Raw genomic sequence first — 16,314 nt, forward strand, 5'->3', positions numbered from 1 at the left:
TTTTAAATTTTTTATATTAAATTTTAAGAAAGTACAAGTCAATTTTTGATTATGTAAAAGAAAAATCAATAACACTGAATTCATTGACCATGTTTTAAAAATAACTTCCTTCCTTACTGTAAACTACAAATCTTCCTTCTTTCATCCTTCAATAATGTTGAATTTGATTTTTATTAAGCTTGCTCTAATATTGTTAAATTTAATAAGGAAAACTTTCAACAACAATAAATTTCAAGAGGAAAATGATAAATTTAATAATCTTCAAAAAATAAAAAAATATATAAATGATTTTTGATCAATTCTTATATTTACAGAAAATATACGATCAGATAAAATTTTATTTTATAAATACGAATAGATTTAAATTCCTAAATGCATATTTTATACAAATATATAACACACCAGTTATATATATTTACATATAATATAAACACATCTCAGCTGTTTTACACGACATACATATACACATATTTACATACATAAATTGGTGTTAATAAACAGGAAACAGAGGTACTACCATTGTTTTTAACGAAATTATCATTAAATATATCAACAATAAATATATTTCCTGCCTGAACGAAATAATATATAAACTCAAAAATTAAGTTTTATTTAAAACTAGATTTTAAGTTTTATTTAAAACTAGATAAAACTAGAAGAACGTATCGAAGATTTTTATAAATCTTCGATACGTTCTTCTAGTTCTGAATTTTTTTTATTTACATAAATTTTATTGAAATATGTAACTCCTACATTATTTTACTAGCTTTAATCACAATATTTTCTGTAAACAGGATACATAATGATAATCAAATGTTATGTATAATAATATTCTGTGATTGTGATTTAAATAAATTAACTGAATCACACTTTAATCACATTTAACTCAGTTTATCTGTCATATTTAACTTAAAGTGTAATCATGAATTGTAAATATGTAATGGTAATTTTATGTATTTATAATTAATGTAATTAGAAGTGTAAAGCATTTTGGATGAACTAATTATTAATCTGGGCATTTTTATAAGATAAAATCACAGTTATATTTCTCAAAATAACAAGAATGATGGTAATAATCCAGATAAATATAGCAGATTATCACTCTGTAGCAATAATACATAAGCAATTATTAATTTCATAAAGTATCTACGCGAATATAAAGTATTTCATAAGTATTTTAAGATTATAAAACAGCAACTTACCATTTTCTTTGTGAGAGCAAATTTTTAATATTAAAACAGTAGATCCTCCCAACCAGAAAATCCAAACCTATATCTTTCCGGTTGCTGACTGCAGATGACAGCGCCAACGTTTTCGCGAAATTATCATTATTATTTATTTTTTTTATTTTTTTTTACTTAATAAGGATTTAAATTTTTGATTAGAAATTAATATTTTTATGAATTAATCGAGATTTAAAAAATTATTTAATTATATTTATTTATTACTTTAATAACGTATAATGAAAAAAATGTGTTATCCACAACGTTCAAAAATGGCGTCGGCGGTGAGGGGGCGTGTTAGGAGTAAAACGGTTGATTTAGACATAAATAATAGAAAATTTTTTAGCTAAAGAGAGTAATTTTAAATGTTTCAGGCAATAAAGATGCCAGCCTGTCGCTCGGGGGATTCAAATGCAAAATTTTTATACGTTGACACGTATGCTCCTGATCGCGGCCTACGATAACTATCCGGCCTGCAAATAAAAGCTTATGAAATTTTCCGGTAGAGGGCATTAAAGGCCAGACGTGGCGACAATTCAAAGTACTATTATTTTGATATGGAATAAGTGAAAAGACGCGGAATTTACACGGAAAAAATTGTCTATTTAAATTTACACTGTTTGTAACAGTTTTGTGATCAAATATTTTCAAAAAAGTTTTCACGACTTTCAAAGTGACTTAAAAATGGGCAAAAGAAATTAGCAGAGGAGATGGTATTTTAAAAATTATAAAACCACGCAAAATGTTTACATTTTTGAACTCAGGAGACCTTAAAACGTTAAGAAATGCAAAAAAAAAAAAATGAAGTTTTTTCCTGTATTTATGGATGTTAGTGTGTGCGGGAGATACGATTTTGTTCACGTACTTTGAAGCTTAATAACTCCTATGCTTTTTGTCGAAATTTTCTGAAATTTTATAGGGAGATTTGTATATTAGGGGAATCGATGCAGTTAAATTTTGGTGGTTAAAGGTCGAGGTAGTGAAGAAATAAAGGTCTTCGTGTGTCATATCTCGAGTGGGGTCAGACTTAATGACGATTTTACTCGTTNTAAGAAAGTACAAGTCAATTTTTGATTATGTAAAAGAAAAATCAATAACACTGAATTCATTGACCATGTTTTAAAAATAACTTCCTTCCTTACTGTAAACTACAAATCTTCCTTCTTTCATCCTTCAATAATGTTGAATTTGATTTTTATTAAGCTTGCTCTAATATTGTTAAATTTAATAAGGAAAACTTTCAACAACAATAAATTTCAAGAGGAAAATGATAAATTTAATAATCTTCAAAAAATAAAAAAATATATAAATGATTTTTGATCAATTCTTATATTTACAGAAAATATACGATCAGATAAAATTTTATTTTATAAATACGAATAGATTTAAATTCCTAAATGCATATTTTATACAAATATATAACACACCAGTTATATATATTTACATATAATATAAACACATCTCAGCTGTTTTACACGACATACATATACACATATTTACATACATAAATTGGTGTTAATAAACAGGAAACAGAGGTACTACCATTGTTTTTAACGAAATTATCATTAAATATATCAACAATAAATATATTTCCTGCCTGAACGAAATAATATATAAACTCAAAAATTAAGTTTTATTTAAAACTAGATTTTAAGTTTTATTTAAAACTAGATAAAACTAGAAGAACGTATCGAAGATTTTTATAAATCTTCGATACGTTCTTCTAGTTCTGAATTTTTTTTATTTACATAAATTTTATTGAAATATGTAACTCCTACATTATTTTACTAGCTTTAATCACAATATTTTCTGTAAACAGGATACATAATGATAATCAAATGTTATGTATAATAATATTCTGTGATTGTGATTTAAATAAATTAACTGAATCACACTTTAATCACATTTAACTCAGTTTATCTGTCATATTTAACTTAAAGTGTAATCATGAATTGTAAATATGTAATGGTAATTTTATGTATTTATAATTAATGTAATTAGAAGTGTAAAGCATTTTGGATGAACTAATTATTAATCTGGGCATTTTTATATGATAAAATCACAGTTATATTTCTCAAAATAACAAGAATGATGGTAATAATCCAGATAAATATAGCAGCTTATCACTCTGTAGCAATAATACATAAGCAATTATTAATTTCATAAAGTATCTACGCGAATATAAAGTATTTCATAAGTATTTTAAGATTATAAAAGAGCAACTTACCATTTTCTTTGTGAGAGCAAATTTTTAATATTAAAACAGTAGATCCTCCCAACCAGAAAATCCAAACCTATATCTTTCCGGTTGCTGACTGCAGATGACAGCGCCAACGTTTTAGCGAAATTATCATTATTATTTATTTATTTATTTTTTTACTTAATAAGGATTTAAATTTTTGATTAGAAATTAATATTTTTATGAATTAATCGAGATTTAAAAAATTATTTAATTATATTTATTTATTACTTTAATAACGTATAATGAAAAAAATGTGTTATCCACAACGTTCAAAAATGGCGTCGGCGGTGAGGGGGCGTGTTAGGAGTAAAACGGTTGATTTAGACATAAATAATAGAAAATTTTTTAGCTAAAGAGAGTAATTTTAAATGTTTCAGGCAATAAAGATGCCAGCCTGTCGCTCGGGGGATTCAAATGCAAAATTTTTATACGTTGACACGTATGCTCCTGATCGCGGCCTACGATAACTATCCGGCCTGCAAATAAAAGCTTATGAAATTTTCCGGTAGAGGGCATTAAAGGCCAGACGTGGCGACAATTCAAAGTACTATTATTTTGATATGGAATAAGTGAAAAGACGCGGAATTTACACGGAAAAAATTGTCTATTTAAATTTACACTGTTTGTAACAGTTTTGTGATCAAATATTTTCAAAAAAGTTTTCACGACTTTCAAAGTGACTTAAAAATGGGCAAAAGAAATTAGCAGAGGAGATGGTATTTTAAAAATTATAAAACCACGCAAAATGTTTACATTTTTGAACTCAGGAGACCTTAAAACGTTAAGAAATGCAAAAAAAAAAAAATGAAGTTTTTTCCTGTATTTATGGATGTTAGTGTGTGCGGGAGATACGATTTTGTTCACGTACTTTGAAGCTTAATAACTCCTATGCTTTTTGTCGAAATTTTCTGAAATTTTATAGGGAGATTTGTATATTAGGGGAATCGATGCAGTTAAATTTTGGTGGTTAAAGGTCGAGGTAGTGAAGAAATAAAGGTCTTCGTGTGTCATATCTCGAGTGGGGTCAGACTTAATGACGATTTTACTCGTTATTACTTATTAGCATTTACAATATTTTTTTATAAAACCCACTCTTCCTCAAAGTTAAGTTTTTTTGCCATTTTATAATAATTAAAATATAAAAAGTTTTTTAAATAAAATATCGTAAGAAATGGCGCCAAACACGCAGTTTTAAAAGTTTCCGGGAAAGTTAAGCAACTCGTCGCTGGATTTTTTAAACTTGTGACAAAGAAATTATTATTTCATTTACTTTGGATTTAGTTTTTACGTTTTTAATTCCTCACATTTAAAAAATGAATCTTTATATTAAAATTTATAAATTATTTATTAAAATCGCATCAGAATAGTTGAAAAGATTATTTGAAAATCCTCCTATAATTAAAGTCCTATTTTAATTAATAAACAAATTTTTTATTTAAATCTATTTTTAAAAACTAAAATATATCTTTTTCTGTATATTTTTATGATGAATAAAACTTTTAAATCGCTGTTTACAAGTTTTCATTCTCAAAATTAGCGAGTTTTTTGGAATATTATAATATGAATGCAGAAGCATACAAGAAAAGATACTAGGATCTGCTCCATCTTTTAATTAAAAACTTTTTACAATTAAAAATACTGTATATAATTAAAACATGCCAGGATAAAATTCATACATTACAAAATTAAATGCATAGAAGTATCATAAAAATGGGAATTTAAAGGTTTGAAGACCTTTAAATTAAAGACTTATAAATTCCCACTGGTGTCCGTCTGTCCTTAATTAATTAATCACAAAAACAACGTTAGATGGATGACCGGCATGATTCTATTGTTAACAGGAAAAGTATGATGTATAGGGTCAAGACACTAAAATTGAGAGCATTGTAACAAAAAAAGTTGCAGCTCGGCATTGTGACGATGTCACAATAAATAATTGATCTGTCCACTTGTTTTGCTTATTTAGATCTTGACGAATTTATTGTTTCCAGGACAATTGTAGGAATAAAATATCGTATTTCGTTGCAAAAAAAAAAAATTCAATGGAAATTGGGAATTTAAAATTTATTGACTCGAGTGCTTTTAAAATTTGGGGACCAAAAAAAGCGCGATATATCCGAATCCGCGATATGATAATATAATGTTATATACATTATTATATTGCATTTGTGGGAATTTTTATGCACGAAATACAGCTAAAAGTGTAAAAAAAAAAAGATTTTGTTTTGAGGTCGGAAACGGATTAATCCATATTACATTATTTCTTATCGAAAAATTTGTTTCGGTTTTCGATCAAGATTTAGGAACGTTTTGCTGTTAGTCAAAATGTCCAGCATAAGTAAGAATAACAAAGGCGACATTCTTGGTTAACTCATTCGACTTTTTTTTTTTTTTACCAATTATCCGCAGAGACCCAATCTTTACCTCACCTGAGTAGGCAGAAAGTTATAACATTAGCAAGTCTGTTTCGTTTGTTACACACAGAAGGCTTGAAAAATAACAACCGAAAGTTTCATTTGAAAGAAAATTGGTAGAAGTTATTTTTAGGTCAATTTATGTATGCAAAGTACAGCTATATGCGTTAAATTTTAGAATGTAAAAAGATGTGGATATGTTCCATTTGTTTTGCACGGGATTCGATAGGACCCGGATAGAATCCGAGCGTGCAGCCCGAGGAATTTTTAATGTATAATCAGTTCTGGAAATGTTAGATTATAATCTTTCATCTACAATCTTAAAAAAAATCAAGGAAATTGAATTAAATGAAGAGGTATGTTGAAGAGACTTTGAAAATTGCTAGTGATAAACGCACTGTAAAGTTCGAATTTGACTACTTTTGGTATACGCCACACTCACTTATCGTTGGGTGTTTACTTATCAAACTTGAATGCGTTTGGTCAAGTATGATGGGTTGCATATATTAAAATTAGAAAAGGTTTTAGGTAAAATGTCACTTTCGGTTGACTATTGATCAATTTGTTTTTTCAAGTCTCTGTTTTGGAAAAATTTTTAGACCTATTTCACAACATACGATTAGAAAAATCACAGAATCGAAAGGACGGTTGAAGACAGATGATAAATCGAAATCGTATGATTGGTTACCTGCCAGATGATTTCGCCTTACGTTCCACAGGTTTGCCACCCCTGCTCTAAATGATGTGCAAATAATGCCGAGCAATCAAAAACTTTGCAAATTACCGAGGATATATACGCTGTAGTCTCTCCAATATGCTTCTATATTTAATTAAATTTTCCTCGACTTTCATTTAAGTTGATAGCGTCTTATAGGGGTATGGTTTTGATCCACCCATTCCAACTATACAGTCCGTGTTATTGAAGTTTAAATGTGACAAAACAGAAAATTTTTAATCATTTGTAAATTAGTATGCTTTCCTGGCAGTGTTTATGGCACTACAATTTCTTAGTTTTCTGTGGCATTCCCAAAATGTTCTATGGCCCCGTTGAGATCCGCTGATTTGTATAGATCTATTATAGTATGATCTATACAAATCATATATTTTTGAATTTTGCTCATTATAATGCTTATCTCGGTGGGGAGGCCAAGGGCCCTGCAACGAAAAAGAAAACACTAGAAAAATTTTCAAACAAACTGTTTTATAAATAAGATGAATTTTAATTAGGTTATGTCATGTCTTCTATTTCTATACTACTTATGAATTAGTAGTCACATAAGATGGGAATTTTATTGAATTTGTATTAAAAATATTTTTAATCTAGTCAACTCGCTCCCCCAAAATTAAATCCTAAGTGCATCACTAGCTCATCCAATGAACAGTGTTCAGACTTTCAGGAATCTGTAAAGCTGCAGAAAATCTCTATGTTAGAAATGATAAACAGGCTCCTTCCAATCATCTACGCTGACAATTTATGATCATTAAAACAGTCCTGTCAGCTGATGAAATCTTGTAAATTGTAAGATCTTAACTACTGTAAAATGGAATAGAGAAATCCTTTTTAACATATGCTAACTCATTTTAGTATAATGGAAATTTGGGAAGCCAGGTCATGTACTGTATACTACCAAAACATATTCACATCCTATCCATTGTATATATTATATATTGAATCTGTCAACAAATTTAATATCAGAGACTTTGTGAAAATAAATACAGTATATAGTGTAACCACAATGTTAAACATCTGACATTGTTTATTTAAAAGATATTTTTACTTTAAACTAAAAGAAATTCAAAATGAATTTTTCCAGATTTGAGTTGCAGTACCAAAAAGAAAATTTTAATCCAAAAAAATCTTGAAACATTTTGAACTCTTAAATAAGAATGTTTAAATTTAAATTCTTAGAGACTGCAAAACAATAAATGAAAATGACATCTAAACATAGTAGACAAGCTTTATTAATCACTAACAAGTTTGCACCAGAAAATGCAATCTCACTTGGAATGTCTTATTTCTCTTGTTATTCTATATCGTTATCAGGTACTCTTTACTGATAACCAAATAGATTCTAAGAGATTTCTTTTTTGTTATGATACATTAAACGGTTTCTCTAAATGCTTAATAAATAACATTGATTGTAGTTGAGGATCAACCGGGTTTGTTTACCAACATTTCTGATGTGCAGAACGTCATACACTAAAGCACCAAATACAGCAACTTTTTTTTTATCATTTTTTTTTATATATTTATACTATAAAACTATTTTTCACAAATTTTAACAGCTGCTATCATTGAATAACTTTGGTATGCATACTCATGTAATAAACAGGCATCATTTGTTTTTGTTACTTTTTTTGGCATAATCTCACCATTGTCCAATAAAGAAAAATTTGCCCTGAATGATTTTGTCTCGGTTGCCGAATTTACTTTGTTTTTATTCTTTTTATCTATACATACGAAACTTTGGTCTGATCGGCAACCGTACAAATTTATTTCAAAGTTTTTCGACCTACCGAGGCAGTTATTAACCTTGCCGTTAACCGCGGTCTTTTGCCGACATTTTATTAAATTACATTATATATATAAACAATTTGTTTGTATTCTTTGAAGAAATTTTTTGTACAATTAATGTGCTTGTATTACCAAAACTAAAATTTGGTGGCAGGAATATTCTTCCTTTAGTATATCTTCAGACGATGTTCACAAAAATTCCGAGACCATTTCATGTCATCTTAAATGAGAACAAAACAGTTTATGAACGACATGAAAATGGCGCACAATAATAGCGGACTAACAGCTTGACGAAAAAGCTGCGGATTAATTAAACTGTTGTGGGATCCACACAGGGATGTAATTCTGCGAGTTGAATGTGAAGACGAGCGATCTCTCTCCTCGCTAAAGACAAGTCTGTCGTCAGACGCATTTCTTTCTCTTTTAACTTTTTCAGTTCTCTCTGACATACCTTGGATTAAAAATAGAAAAGAAAAGCATTATATTATTAAAATTTATGATTTAGAATATTATTTATTTTCAATTTTGAATGCAAACTGAAAATATTTGTAAAACTTAATTCTTGTAAATAAAATGTACAAATTTTACATTCATGTTAAATTTTTATTTAATCAATAGCATAAAATTGTACTTTACTAAAATATATAATTCAATCAAATGCATATAATACAAGAAAAATTAAGATACTAACTATTGAACATTCAAACAATTGTCTTATTAATTTAGTAACACAGTAACTAACTGCAGTAGATGATAATAAACCTGGGTCTCCCAAAATGACTGAGTTTTGAATCTGGATAGCTCAAATTTTCATGAGTGAATTGAACTGAATATGTTGAATTCCTGTGGATGAGGCCAGATGCCTTGCAGGTACCAAAAGAGACTGTAGATGTCCATTAAAAAGTTAAACATTCCCTGCAATGTCAAATTTCTGACAGGAGAGGGATAGTAGTAACAAGATTTGAATGTGATTTAATAGATAACTCTAAATTAATTGTAATGGTGTAAAATTATTTTTATTGATAGCATTCTAAAGTGAATAATTTGAACTCAAGTAGATCAAATCGATCTCTATATATATCAATAATTTCAAATGATAAAAATTTGCTTCAGTATTCTTTATTGAACAGTATTCTGTATTTGTTTTCAAATTAACTTAACATTTGCTATTTTCCACATTTTCCTTCTTTTAGATTTGCATGAAAATAATGTTCAAAATTATGAATTATTTCTATTTATATAGGCACAGAGTTCTAAAGTTTTATAGATTAGATGTTGGTTTTAGCAGTGACAGGATCAAAATCATTATTTGTTGATGATCTAAAACATTTTAATCTTAATAATTTATTAAGATCTTCCTATTTGAAACAGTGTCTTCCATTTATGTTTATCCTTATTGCATAATGAACAAATTAAGATTTTTGTTATAAATATCAAATCTGATAATCTTTGAACTATTTTAGCAATGTATAAGAAATGACATTAATTTAGAATATTTGGAATTTAGTATATTAAACTAAATGTTTGAGTTTTTCTATATGTTCAAATAAAATTTCTACAGAACACACTCACTCATATACTACACATTTATATTACATTACCTATCATACTTGATGTGTGGTATAAATATAAAGAAATTGCTTTTTGCCCTTGGTATAATTAAATTAATTAAAAATCTACTAACGTGAGGTAGATTTTTAATTAATTTAATTGATGGTATTATATAAAGTTAAGAGTTTTTGATCCAAAGTTCATTATAGAGAGAGAATTTCATTGCAAAATCAGAGTACATTTAAGAATATATAAAAAAACTCTTTTTTCCACTGAGAAAAATTACACTATTAAAATATCAATAACACTAAGTTTTCTTAATAGTTATAATCTGAAAAAGAAAACATTTATCTTACTTATCTAAAATAACATGCTTAAATGAACAATAATTTGATGACAATGTAAATGTATTTTAGATTTAAAATACTAACATGAAACAGATTTCACCATATTTTGATTCTTGCCTGCTTTTTAGAAGAAATTATGTTACTAATACTTAAGTACTTGTAAGTACAGTCACATGTCAGTCATCAATATAATGATATACAGTTAGTTTGCTATGTAAGTTGTTTTAGTTTAACATAAACACTTCTCCCAATTGAATGATATCCTATACTGCGATAAATCTGTTTAGCAATACATGTTTTTACTGTACTTGTAAAGTATACATCATTTTCCTTTCTCTACTACAATAATAATAATGCAGTAAAGTAAATTTTAGTTTGTTGCTCATTTTTGAAATTAAAATATTAATATTTAATACAGCACTTCTATCATGAACATTATCTGTAGTCAGTAGTTGACATTACAGACTGATTTCTTACTTTTAGAACTAGTGTAATTTGAAATACTAAGAAATCTGCATATAATTTTTGCAGCAACATTATTTTGTTAAACAAGTTTAACATAAAATTCTCTTATAAAAAGTGTACAGGGATGTCTTCTTATTAAGAGCATTCTCCTTAAAAAACTACATTTTAACTACATTTTAAAGTTAGTTCATTTTTCCCTAGTAAGATTCAGGTTCTGACTAATTTTGGAGTTTGACATTTAGCACATTTTATGCATATTATTTCTACAACATAACTAATAATACTGGTTTTCTGTACTAAGATTGGCTAACTTTGTAAAAATAAGCCTATTTGTAGTCTGACATTGTTAAATGAGGAAGGGGATACTTTAAAATGCTCACTATAACAATACATTTTCTCTTGTTCTGTTAAATATCATCATAGAGAGGTTTAACTGTATTAGTAGTTAATACTTACTTATCTAAGTATTAGTAATAATTAATTACTACTAGATACTGTACTATTAAGCAACATAATTCCTTCTAAAAAAATCAGTCAAAATCAAAGATTCGATCATATTCAAATTCAGCAATCTGTTTCATGCCAGTATTTTAAAATCTAAAAGATAATATAACTATCATCAAATGTTTGTGTTCTTTTAAGCACATATTTTAAGAAAGATAGAATTTTATTCTGTCAGATTCTATTTCACATTTAAAAATTATGAAGTAGAACATACTATATTTTCTGACCTTTATTTATTTTATTGTAAATATATCATCATTTACATGTATTTATTCACATTATATTAGTTATAACATATACGGTGGCCATAATTAAACTGAGCCTTGTGTAGCTTGATCTAACAACTGGAATGGTACTAAATTTGGTGGAGAAACTAATAAAGACATGGGAAGGAGTCTACAAAAAATTGCAGTTTCAAAAGTTGACAATAGAAAATGTGGTGCTGTTGCAGCCTAAAGATCTAAGCAATTGCATAACATGCTGGTAAAACCTGTACTAAACACAAAAATTCACACCAAAACGCTAATTCCAGCAGTAATTGAACAAAAGTTTTTAATATTGAACGTTTTTGGCCATCTTTTAGAGGCCCTCCTCAGGACTGTATGAAACACACACACACACAAAAAAAAAAAAAAAACAGTTCTAGCATTTGAAAACTTCTAACCGTCAAATACAGCTGTGTTCCAAAAATTACTACTGGAATTAGTGTTTAGGTGTGAATTTTTATGTTTAGTATATAGTTCCAGTTTACTAGTGCTAGTTTTTTGTCCAAAACCTGTACTGCAAATTCATGGCAATGTTGACTGCTCAGCATCACTAATTCTGGCTGTAAAAGGATGAAAATTGTCAGAATGACAGTTTTCATCCTTTTATTTGTGTCATGCTAATATATATTGTCGGTCGGTGTTATCATGTTCGTCATGTTTAAAAAAAAAAAAAAAAAAACTTTGTTTTCTTTCGCTTCGGATCTTATTTCCTTTTTGTGTATATGTATATATATATATATATATATATTAGTTTTTGTGTACTGCCGATGTGGTTATTGTATTGTAAAAAAAAAAATTTTTTTTGTTTGTTTTTGGGCGGTTTTTGTGTGGCAGCACGGTGTAAGTGGGGGCGGTATATATATGGTAGGGAACCAGCAATTCGATTCTGGTCCTTGGTGTTCGAGTGGAAGGTGCGTTCTATGAGTGTATTGTGTGGACTCTTTGTGTTGACCGCCACGTGCCAGGCCTACACCAACTTCCTGTGTTGTAATCTAGAATATATTTTTGGTATATAAATTTTGTTTGATTCTGTATTGTACTCGTCTCCTCCTTTCGTGGTAATCTTTTTTATTCATCTCTGCGAATATCATCCTACAGATATTCGTAGATCCCACATATTGGCGTCCGCGACAGGATTACCACGTGTGATAATGGAGATGGCGAGCACGGAGAACTCGAACAATGGCAACAGATTGGTGTCGAGTACAGCGGCCCGGCAGAGTCAACAAGATATAGTTAATGCAACCCAAGTCGTCACGGGGTATTTAGGAATGATCCCGATGTTTTCTGGATCACAGACTGATAATATTTCAATCAAGCAATTCTTCGACATATTGGAGGAAGTGTCGGCGATTGCGGAATGGAACAATAAGACTCGATTAGTGGTGGTACAATCGAGGTTGAAGGGCGAACCTTTCAACCTGGTTATGGATCTACGTGCTGTGTACGGCAACGACTACAATCAGATAAAATCTTCTCTCATAAGCAGCTTTCATAAACCTAAGCAAAGTGAGGGAGATACTTTAAAGGAATTCATCAATATACGACAGAGAGGTGAGGAAACGGTCGGTGAGTACAGAGTCCGTTTATGTATCGCGTTTGAAAAAATGATTTGTACGAAACCTCATATGGCGGCTTTAAGGAGTGAAATGCTCCGTAGCCAATTCGTTCAAGGGCTCATCCCCGGTCTGAGGATGAAGTTATTGGAACGTGAGCCTCAGTCATTCGACGATGCGGTCGAGTTAGCGGAGAAACTCCATAAGATAGAGCAAACATGCGGTTTTAAGGAGATTCACGTAGGTGGAGTAGTAGTGCCCTCCCCTAGTAAAACGGAACCGCCTGAAAGGGACCTAACCGACGTGGCAGAGTTGTCGAACAGATTGGCCAGTCTGGAAGAGACTGTGTCAAAATTATCCCGTGCAATCGAGGGATTGTCTTTGAAACCTAGAGAACAGGATGTAAATGGACAAAGGTTGGGGACTGACCGCGTGAGGAAATGTTTTATCTGTAAGAGTAAGGACCACTTATGTGCTAATTGTCCATCGAATTTAAACTAGAACGGAGCCATCTTGACAGCCAGGCCGGTGGCTCTGCATTGGTGATTAAGCTGGCGAGTGAGCCTAAGATTAACAATCACCAGCTCCCGTCCGTCTCTGGTGAGATTAACGGACGGGCGATAAGTCTGTTGATTGACACTGGTGCCGAGAGATCCTTAATGAACCAAAAGGAGCTTGAGTTTGTAGATAACATGTCTCCGGTTTGCAATGATGTGAACGTAAGGGTGAGGGGCGTATCTGGGGGTGTCATGAGATGTAATCGGGGATTTTCATTCAAAGTTGAGTTTGACGGCAAGGTGACCCCCACACAATTCATTGGGGTGAACTCGGAGATTATTATTGGTCACCAGGGTATTCTTGGGATGGACTTCATAAGCAATTGCCCGGAGATCTTGACGAAAATAGCAGTGGCCATCAATAGTCGTGAGCTGGTAACTGCACCCTCACAAACTGTAGAACTGATATCGTGCCACGAACTCCATAAATTGCCTGAACCAATAGACCTATCCCACTTACCACCCGGAAAGGTTGCATGTGTCTCTGAGGTCATTGAGGGATTCTCTGATATATTTAGTGAATCCGTTGAGGAGTTAAAGAGAACAACCAAATTCACCCATGAGTTCGAGGTGAACACGGACAAGCCAATTCACACACGTCAATACCGGATCCCGCATGCCTACTTACCAAAACTAAAGGAGAAAATTCAACAATATTTGAAAGCTGGCATTATTGAACAATCACGGTCAGAGTGGAACTCTCCACTGCACATTGTCCCCAAGAGTAATGGTGAAATAAGAATCACTTTGGATCTAAGGAAAGTGAATGAAGTCACCAAAGGGCAGGACTTCCCCCTTATGAGAATCGACGACATTCTGTCTCAATTAAAAGGGGGAAGAGTATTTTCCGTGTTGGACCTGAACTCTGGGTATTTCCAGATACCTGTGGCCCCACACCTTCGTGAGATATTCGCCTTTTCTACCCCCTGGGGAAAATACCAGCTGTGCCGCATGCCCCAAGGGGGGAAAAACTCTGGACGGTTCTTTCAAAGAATCATGAATTCCATACTCTCCAAATATGTTGGGACTCATTGTTTCGTCTTCCAGGACGATGTGGTTTTGTTCTCCCAGGACTTGGATGAACATACCGTGTTGCTTAGGGAGGTGCTCCAGATGATCAAGGAGGCAGAATTGGTCCTAAGACCGTCAAAGTGTCGCTTTGCCGTCACATCTGTCCGTTACCTGGGGCACATCATTGATAATGAAGGAGTGAGACCAGACCCAGAGAACATTAGGGCTTTCATGGAAATTCCCCCACCCAAAACGGTTAAGGAGGTAAGAGCGTTCTTAGGGGCTCTGGGCTTCTATCGTCCGTTCATAGATAATTTCGCCCACCTATCGTTGCCCCTTACCGAGCTAACTAAAAAGGGACATCGTTTCAGGTGGTCGAGAGAATGCGAGGACAGTTTTGATAAATTGAAAAGGGCCTTGACCACGCCTCCGACCTTAAGGCACCCTGATTTTTCATCAGAGTTCCATCTTTTCACGGATGCATCTGAGCTAGCCGTGGGGGCTGCTCTCCATCAAGACGGTGGTAATGGGCTTGCACCCACCAGGTTTTTTAGCAAAAAACTATGTGGGGCTGAGCTTAATTACTCCATCGTCGAGAAAGAATGTCTTGCGCTGTTACTAGCCCTTCGCCATTTCCGCTTCTTAGTCCTGGGCCGCCCAATCGTTGTATACTCAGATCATAAGCCGTTAATATTTCTCAAGGATATGAACAATCACAACCGGCGGCTCATGAGATGGGCGGTCGAACTCGCTAGTTACGACATTAAAATGGTGCACGTAAAAGGGGCAGAGAATAAAGTGGCAGACCTATTATCCCGTACCCATAATGATAGCAACTCCCCATCTGAGGAAGTGAAGGTTGGTGTTAATTCCGTGTCCCCACCACCAAACGTCAATATGCATTGTGTTGACGAATGGGTACTTGCATCCCAGAAAACTGACAACCGCATTTGCACGATCAAGGATATCCTGTTAAAAGGGGGTGGCAGCCCTCCTACCTACCTGCACGACTTTGAGGTGCGTGAGGATGTACTAGTCAAGAACAGTGTTAATCGTAGAGGTGAGCCAACTAGGTGCATTTATGTGGGTGACTCTGCCCAAATTCCCCTTATAAAGCATTACCATGAGGTGGGGGGGGCACCTTGGCACCGAGAAGACTGTTAAGAAACTTAAGGACAAATATTTCTTTCCTGACATGAGGAAGAAAATTAAGGCTTTCATAACTAGATGTGAGACTTGCCAAAAATTTAACCGTACCACATACAAGGCGCCGGTTCAGGAAGTAATCCACCCTAATGAACCCATGGAGGTAATTGCCGTGGATGTAATTGGACCGGTGCCCGAATCACGGAGAGGGAATCGATACATCATTGTATTCGTCGACCTGTTCACGAGGTTCGTCGAGGCAATTCCGGTCCCGGAGGTATCGTCAAGAGCGATTGCTGACTCACTCTTTGAGAGCATTGTATGCCGTTATGGGGGTGGTCAGATCCTCATCTCCGACCGTGGGACGAACTTAACATCAAATCTGATGAATGACGTATGCAAAATACTTAATATTGACCATAAAACTACAACTGCTTATCGACCCACATCAAACGGAACCTGTGAAAGGGCGAATAAGACGATCATAGAGATAATTGCGAAAATTTCTAATGGCAGT

At 32.3% G+C, this 16,314-nt stretch overlaps 2 protein-coding genes across 4 annotated transcripts in view; both read right to left on the bottom strand.

Moving 5' to 3' along the window:
• Window positions 1–1,327, bottom strand: part of LOC111619514 (F-actin-capping protein subunit beta-like) — a 78,211-nt gene extending 76,884 nt beyond the window's left edge. The window contains 1 exon segment of the mRNA XM_023361248.1: window positions 1,203–1,327. Coding sequence (XP_023217016.1) covers window positions 1,203–1,205 — 3 coding nt within the window. The 5' untranslated portion in view covers window positions 1,206–1,327.
• Window positions 1,328–7,817: 6,490 nt separating this feature from the next.
• LOC111619523 (rap1 GTPase-activating protein 1-like) overlaps window positions 7,818–16,314 on the bottom strand; it is a 60,576-nt gene continuing 52,079 nt past the window's right edge. For all 3 annotated transcript variants that reach the window (XM_023361263.1, XM_023361257.1, XM_023361273.1), the window contains one exon: window positions 7,818–8,845. In XM_023361263.1, coding sequence (XP_023217031.1) covers window positions 8,705–8,845 — 141 coding nt within the window. In that variant the 3' untranslated portion in view covers window positions 7,818–8,704. The remainder of the gene's footprint in view (window positions 8,846–16,314) is intronic.

The sequence above is a fragment of the Centruroides sculpturatus genome, unplaced genomic scaffold, assembly GCF_000671375.1.
Source record: "Centruroides sculpturatus isolate CEXI.00-Female unplaced genomic scaffold, Cexi_2.0 scaffold44, whole genome shotgun sequence".
NCBI classification, from domain to species: Eukaryota; Metazoa; Arthropoda; class Arachnida; order Scorpiones; family Buthidae; genus Centruroides; species Centruroides sculpturatus.